At 36.4% G+C, this 8,571-nt stretch overlaps 1 protein-coding gene across 1 annotated transcript in view; it reads left to right on the forward strand.

The window, feature by feature from the left end:
* Positions 1-8,565, forward strand: part of PTGER3 (prostaglandin E receptor 3) — a 78,893-nt gene extending 70,328 nt beyond the window's left edge. The window contains exons 4-5 of the mRNA XM_006167133.2: positions 4,789-4,880; positions 7,881-8,565. Coding sequence (XP_006167195.1) covers positions 4,789-4,880; positions 7,881-7,884 — 96 coding nt within the window. The 3' untranslated portion in view covers positions 7,885-8,565. The remainder of the gene's footprint in view (positions 1-4,788; positions 4,881-7,880) is intronic.
* The last annotated feature ends 6 nt before the right edge of the window (positions 8,566-8,571 follow it).

An 8,571-nucleotide genomic window follows, 5' to 3' on the forward strand; every position in this document is an offset into this window, starting at 1 on the left:
CTTCTCTGGTCAAATTAAAGTAAATAAATAAATAAACTTAAATAATTCTTCAGGAAATAAAAATAAATTATAGATGAGAACTCTAGTATAGTTTTCTCTGTGTTCTTCAAAATTCCAGAAAGCCTTTATAAACATTGTGAATCTGGCACAGAAATTCTAAAGAAACACTGCAGACATCATGGCCCTCAGTTGTTCAGATTGGGCAGTGGATAGGAGCTAAGGTGTCTGAGAGACCCAGTAGTACCTGCCCATGCTGCACTCAAGGTAAGGTCCATATTGATGTGAAGAAAGTCAGTGTAGTAAAGGGGTTAAGCATTAAGTGGAATTAAATGCAAAAAAGTTTGGCATTACTAAACGTGGTAAAATTCTAAATAAATGTTTCTACCTTTTCTGTCTTCCATCCAAAGTAATTCCCTTTTAAGATATTGCTTCTCAGTATCAATTGAAAACTTAATCCCTAGCGAAATTCCAGGAATCGGTCATGCAAGGGAGGTTGTTTTCATCAGGACATCCTTCTCAGAGTTCCCCAATCTGTGCATACGAGCAACTTCCTCCACCACCAGCTAAACTTAACTTCCCATATAGGATGTACCATATTACTGGATTCCTTTCAAGACCTCTCAGTTCCCATATTCCAGTTCCGGGTGTCCACACCAAGCTTTGTATTTCACTGCTAAATGTTCATACTTCAGCCTTCTGAGGCCCACCATTGGGCAGACCTGGAAAGACTTAGTTTTATTTCCACCCAGAATATGCGATGGCTCATGGATTTGGGAATATAAAACCCCAGACCCCTTGACCACAGACAGGACATACCTAGATGTATAATTTGTGCTCCAGAGTTCCCTCCAAAGAATTAGGTTGAGGCTAGAAGGTCACCCCTTCTTGGCTTCTTCTCCATCCTACTTTCCCTCTCTCTATTGGTTACTCTCTATTGGTTCCTCCTGGAACCAGTCCTTAATAAATAATTTATATCCATATTCTTGGCTCAGGAGCTTCATCTGGGAATTCTAAGCCCAAGACAGTCCTTATTTATTATTTATTCATTCATTCATTTAAAAAAGTCAAACAAAAGTCTATGCTCTTTCTTCTCAAGTCCAGTGGAAAAAAAAAGATACATAGTTGGGTGAAATGGTTAGTCTCAAGGTAGTTTGTGGGACATAAAGAGAATGCACATTTCAGAGCCAAGAGTAACTTTAAAATATGAGCAAACCATCATGCATGGTGAAGTGATTTACACCTGGAGGGCTCTCATGAGTACCAAAAGATTTGGTCAGTCCATGGTCTCATGATATTAGCCATTGAGGAAGAGCCAGTACTTTTTTTAGAATTCTATTTTATTCAATGTGCTAGGCTCCAGCTATGAACTATAGTGTAAGAAACTGACATGCTGACTAAAAAGTACAATGTGGGCCAACAGGTGGTACAGAGGTTAAGGCAGCTGGATTCTACATGACTGACCGCATGGGTTGAGTCCGAGACCCAGAAGCCTGAAATAAACTGTGTACTTGCGCATGCATGCCCAAAATTCCATGAGGAAAAAGGAAGAGAAGGGACTGTGGCATAGCCACCATCGCCTCCTGGGAGAGTGATTTCTCATTTTTCCTTCTCTGTCTCTCTTGTGAGTTCATGTGCCCTTTGGCAGTAACAAATAAACAAACAAAAACAAAAACAAAAACAAAAAAAACAAACAAAAATAACACATTGTGATAAGTACATTTTAAATGATGTATAAAATGCTTTGGAAATATAGATGTAATGGTGCCTTTTCAAGAAAATGGAAGGTTGGGCTCTATAGGCTAACTAGGATTAATTTAGAAAAGAAGTGGAGGCGCTGAGGCATCCTAGAATCAAGTAATAGCACATTCCAGAATGATTAGTTGTAAAAAAGCTTTGGCAGGTCTCTGGAAGAGTAAGTAGTTAGGAGGTTGAAGAAAGCTCACATAAAGATTAGAGGTAGGAGATAAATCTGGGGATGAAGGTTAGGATCCCCCAGTGGTGGTCCATAGGTGCTTGATTTGGTTTTAGGAACTATGTAAAAGATGTATTGAAGAGAAGAAAAACTTGGATCAGAAAGACTAGGCAGAAGGTTATTAACTTAAGTAATATATACTTTTTAGTATATAAGTATTTTTAAATAATTGTATTTAATTTTATTTATTATTATTATTATTTTTTTAAAATGACCAGAGAGAGAGATTGAGAGAGGGGGAAAGTAAGGAAGCAAGCCACCAGGTCTGGGATTCAAACTGTGGTTGGCTATGTGAGAGTTCAGTGCCTTAACCACTATGCCACCTGCCAGCCCTAATATATAAGCATTTTAAATAATAGAACTTATTTTTTAGGGCAGTTCATAGAATTGGACAGAAGGTATAGAGATTTTGCATATGTCCAACATCCTCCACAAGAGTGGAATATTAGTTATAACCGATGAACCTACATGGATACATTCTTATCACTTACCAAAGTCCACAGTTTACATTAGGTTTCACTCTTGGTGGTTTAAAAAAAAAATAGAGAGAGAATTTCACTTTCTTTTATCTGTTGAATGTATGTGCCCTTGTCCCTCCCACCCAACCTTAGCCACCCATTCTCTGTCACTCACTCTCCTCCCTTATAGCCTCTGGTATCCACACTTATCTTCTCCACTATCATATCTTCAAATCCTTCAATTTCTTCCTTAGAGAGGAAACATTTGGTACATATTGTATAGGGATATGAATTGTGTATCTTTTAAAATCTTCCCTTAAGTCTTCTATATTCATTCACTTTGAAACAAACAAAAAGGCCTTATTGTTTCTTATGACTGAGTAATATTCCAAGTATATATGTGCCAGTTTTTCAACCCAGTCATCAGTTTTTAGACACTTAGGTTGATTCCATGTCTTAGCAATTGTGAATAATGCTGCAATAAGCAGGAAAAAAAGCAACTATTTTTCTGACTGAGTATTTTGGGTAGATACCAAGGAGTGGGATTACTGGGTCACACGGTAGTTTTATGTTGTTTTCTACAGAGCTTGTACTAACATATAGTGTAAGAGGATTTCCTTTTCACCACAGCCTCACCAACAATTCTTTATTTTTGTGATCCTAGTCATTTTAACTAGGGTTCAATGGTATTTCACTGTGGTTTTATTTTGTATTTCATGTATGACAAGAGATTTTAATCATTTTTCATATGCCTTTGGGTCATTCATATATCTTCCTTGGTGAGTTGTCTATTCAACTCATTTGACCATTTTTTAAATTAAATTATTCTTTTTTAAATGGGTGAACTGCTAAAGTTTATTATATATTCTGTTTATCAATCCCTTCTCTGAAAAATAACTTGCAAATATTCTAAAGCAGTTTAGACAATACAATAGGAAGTATACCATACTTCAGAACTCCTGGCTCCTCACAAATTAATTACCTGCAGTGTCTCATTCCTTTAGTTGTTTCTTTTCTCTGCTACTTGACTCTGGCAGGCAGATGATACTCAGCTTCCTACAGAATTATCTTCCCTAAAGTTTAGCCAACAAATAGTGCAGGCTCAAGGGCAGTAACAAAATATATTCTTAGAATTTTTGAATACATTCAGTAAAGTTGGGCTCTAATTAGAGAAAGCTGTTGAGGGTTGAGCCTTAGGGCCCCTTCAGCAGCATTTTCCACTCAAGACCTGCATACCAGATTCTGTGGTAGCTGTGGTTGTAAGCAAAACCAGATGATTCCTGTGCTCACAAAACTTTAGCTTAGATATAATGACAAACATTAAACAAATAATCACTTATATAACTATTTGTTTCAAACTACAATAAGTTCCTGAAAAGAGAAGGAGCAGGTATCATGCCATGGGGGACCAGTCCTAATCAACAGGATGCTCTTTGAGGAAGTGATTTTCCAAGTTGTGACTTACAAGATGAGTAGAAGTTAGCCAAGTGATAAAGAACAGAAGAACGTTCCAGGCAGAAGAAACTGCAAGTGCAAAGGCCCTGTGGGAGAAAGGAGGATGACACCGTTAATAATATTTGAGGATGGCTAATGTGATCTGAGCACACAGGAGCAAAGGGGCAAAAAGCTGGAAATGAAGCCAGAGTTTCAACCAGAGTACAGATCAAGCAGGACCTTTGAGATCAACTTAAGAATTCTAATTTTTATCCTAGAGCAATGAGAAGTCATGAAAAATAAAAAGCTCGAGAGTAGTAGAATTAGGTGTCAACATCAGTGGTTTGAAGGTAATGAGTTGTGTTTGTTTGTTTAGTTTGCTATAGGGTATATGCACTCACCAGAGACAGAGAAAGAGAGAGAGAGATGAAAAATCACACCCCAGAGGTGATGGCCATGCCGCAATCCCTTCTCCTCCATTTACCTCTTGGGATTTTTGGCACACACATGCCTGGCATGGTTTCCAAGCCACTGGATGTGGGTCTTGAACTACACAGTCAGCCATGTGGGATCCAGCTGCCTTAATCTCCAGGTCACCTGCTGGCCCCAAAGTCAACAAATTTTTATTTAAGTGCTGTGATAATTGCTCTATAGATTCAGGAGTTGTATAGGACATGCTGTCCATTCTCAGGCTATTTGGTGTGAAACTGTAAGAGAAAACAAGAATGTGAGTCAAAGTGTGGAGATAGGAATGAGATGTCTTTGGGGAGACAATATCTAAAATACATTTACCTGATCATAGCAATAAGAGTTGATGTATAGGTTTTAATTTTGATTTTCTTTCAAAATGTCGAAGGAAGCACACCTGACGAAAGGAATTGTAATAAATAATTCTGTCCACTGAAACCCTCTGTCTATTCGCAGATAAGGTACCACACAAACAACTATGCATCCAGCTCCACCTCCCTACCCCACCAGTGTTCCTCAACCTTGATGTGGAGTGACCATTTGGAAAGGTGAGATTTAGAAGCTGCCTGGATTTATAGCATAGCCTTCCCCTATCTCTTCTGTTCTGAGCTGAGTTTATGTTATAAAGACAGACTATTTCTAAGAAGCAAAATGCAAATTAGACACATGAGGGATGGGGTCTTCAAAAAGCTCATGGAAAATGCATATTATAAAAAAAATTTATGTATGAATTTAGAAAGTTTTTGCACCAATATAAATTCCTACTTAAATTCCATCTTTTCTTAATTTTTTTGAAGCCTCCTTGTACACATCTAACTACAAGATGTGTGTGGTTTTTTTTAAAACTCTACTTAAATGTCCTCCAACTAACAGCTTTCTGAGACTGGTTCCAACTTGGTCTAGTGATTGACTCAGCTCTTCTACCATAAGAGAACTACAGATCCCTACTCTTTAAGTAATAAGTACAGTCTCCAGTAGAATTTCAAGGATAAACTACTTCTGCTGTCATTAGACATCAGACTCTAGCGTGTTTACTATATGACTAGCACACTCTTGGTTGCCCTTTTTTTTTTTTTGAGAAGTTCTTGCTATAGGGTGCATGCTCTTGCCAGAAAAACAGAGAGAGAAAGAGAGACAGAAAGCAAGAAATCACCCCCCAGAGGGGATGCCATGCCTCAATCCCTTCTTCTCCATTCTCCTCTTGGGATCTTGGACACGCATGCACACGCACCCGGTGTGAGTTTAAGCTACTGGGTCCAGGACTCGAACCGCGGTCAACTACATGGGAGTTCAGTGACATAGCCATTACGCTAACTGCTGGTCCCTTGGTTGCCCTTTTGATTAGATCTGTTTTGTATAAACCATGTACTTCAATGAATGAACACTGTAAAGCAGGACATAATACGAAATGCAATGCATGATTGACTACTAATTTTCTAGCATTAGTTTCTAGTGACTGTAGAGTTCATTGAAAAATTGATAGGTGCTGTTGCACTGTATGACTTTTTTAAAAGAGATTTCTCTCAATAATTATATCAGAAATTAAATATATGGCTCAATTATTTTTAAAAAAATAGTACACAACTTATCGAATAAGTTCAACTCTTCATTTTTAATGGAAAGTCCTCGTGCTCTCTTTATTTCATTCTCTGGGTAATACTGGGTACAATAACTCAGCTACTCAGTACAAGTTGTTTTAGATGTGCACATTCTAGTAGAACAATTTCTTTCGTCATTGCTCCTCTGTGGTTGAGGTAACTGAGGGGTAATCACCTCTGTTGTTTAAGGGAAGAGCTGAACGTGGTTTTCAATAGAGCTATAGGGTGTATCTATGCCTATAAGATAAAAATAAGCTGGTTGATTCTAGAAAATAGCTTAAAAATTATGAAGCCAACAGTATTTTTACTCAACTCACCTTTGCTCTTACATGCTTTACTAATAATGATATATATATTCTTGTTACTCTTGTGCTATAAACAGTCTCCTGAAAAACAAATGAAGGGAAAATAATGGAGATACCTTGTTCCTATAGCTTTTTTATTAGTTCACTCTAGTTCTATTTTTATTTAAAAAGAAACTGTACTTTTTTTCATTATATAAAATAGTCCAGGCTCTCTGTAGAAACTTTGGAAAATGAAGAAATTTAGGGGGAAAAAAAAAGGCAGCTACTAAACCTCAGTTCTTACACTCAGGAAAAAACCCTAGATTTTTCTCTATTCTTTTTTGTTTGTTTGTTTCTTTTTTCATTTTTTGGAGAAGTTTTTGCGATAGGGCGCATGTGCTTGCCAGAAAGAGAGAGAGAGAGACAGAACAAGTGAGAAATCCCTCCCCAGAAGGGATGGCCATGCCGCATTCCCTTCTCCTCCATTCTCCTCTCGGGATCTTGGGCACACATGCACACACACCTGGCATGAGTTTAAGCCACCGGGTCTGGGACTCAAACTGCGGTTGACTACATGTGAGTTCAGTGACATAGCCATTATGTCAAATGCTGGTCCCCAGCAGTATTTTTCTCTATTCTAGTCTCCCTACACTAGTCTTGATTTTATTCTATATTATTTTATATACTATGGTAATACTATATATGTATTTTTGAATCTTATTATTATTTTATTTATTATAAAAGTAGGTATTTCTAAGAATATTTAAAAATTCTTTGTGAAGATGAATATTTTAATATTTGCATAATAGTCTATCAAGATGATACATTATAGTTTACTTAACCATATTCTGTGGTCAAATTTGGCACCATAATGTATAGTAAAAGAACCAAGGGCTGAAATGCAAAGGGTTTTATTTATATTTGTAAATATTTTTAACAATAGGAAGACTTTAAATAATAAATAATATGTAATGTTAATTTTTAATCTTCATGGACATCAGACAGCTTTTGTAAAGGATTATTTTTATTCTTTTTTAGAGAAAGATTTTTGCTGTAGGGTGCATGCGCTCACCAAAGAGATAAAAAGCAAGAAATCACCCATGAGGGGTATGACCATGCTGCAATTCCTTCTCCTCCATTCTCCTCTCAGAATTTTGGGCACACATGTACACTCGCCTGTCATGAGTTTTAAGCCTTCAGGTCCAGGACTTGAACTGTAGTCGACTACTTGGGAGTCCAGCAATGTAACCATTATGTCAACTGCTGGTCCCTGAAAAAATTTAATGAGATTCAAAATTTCATCAGCAATAGTTTCTTCTTTATTTCACTTTTTATCAACAATGTACATTTTCTCACACAAAATAAACACATTACTGCATTGGTTTGATGGGAGAAGACTTACACTTCATGGCTGTGTACCCTTCCCTATTTCTTTCAGGGTATAGTTATATACTGATTGGTATTTGTTTTATATGAGATTATTTGACCATTTGATAAGTTTACAATTGCTTTTATTTATAAAACATGTACTTACTTCAAACTAGAATGTTTTCAATGTTTAATGAATACATATTTCCTACTTATATCTTATTCCTCACATGATAAACAAATAATTTAAAAAATCCCTATTCAAGCTTAATTGCATCTTTTTTCTTTATTCTAACAGATAATGAAAAAATGAAGTTGGATTTTTTAATTGCAATTCCTGTTCCCTGAGTTTGTGTATTTCTTCCCACTCAAGAAGGAGAATTTTGTATTTTGATTTGGATTTTTTCTTCATTTTTATTTTATTTAAAATTTTTTTTGGTAGTAACACCCAGTAAGACACAATTTGTTGTAATCCATGCCTATGAATATAGATTGGCTTCTTGGATAGGATTTTGAAAATGCATTTAAGAAGTTGGCCAGGATTTCAAAGACAATGAATGGTGGAAAATGTAAGAACAAGAAAGACCCCTGTTCTAGAAGTTTTGCTGAATTTTAAACCTGCATTCTAACCAATGTATACAGCTTTGCATTCTATAATAGTTTTGATTTGGCACTATATTTGAAAAATCAGTGTAGGTTTTTGACAGTGAAAAGTCAACATAATGAAGACAAGATTTCAATTAATAGAACATGAAGTTAATGAGATAGACAAACATGCCAAATGAAAGCAAGAGGGTACCAAGAGAAAAGATATTAATGCCAAATGTGGAATTAATGTTTTAGAGGTATTGTGTTTCTCTGACCTAAGCTTGGAACTAAAAGTTCCTAAGTCTGAATTCCGGTTATATATCATTTAGTAACTCAAGAATCTGCCTAACTGTTTTTTCTCTATTTTGAAAGATGAAGGAGTGATGGAAGCTAAGGGCATT

The sequence above is a fragment of the Tupaia chinensis genome, unplaced genomic scaffold (assembly GCF_000334495.1).
Source record: "Tupaia chinensis unplaced genomic scaffold, TupChi_1.0 Scaffold144529_1, whole genome shotgun sequence".
Taxonomy (NCBI): domain Eukaryota; kingdom Metazoa; phylum Chordata; class Mammalia; order Scandentia; family Tupaiidae; genus Tupaia; species Tupaia belangeri.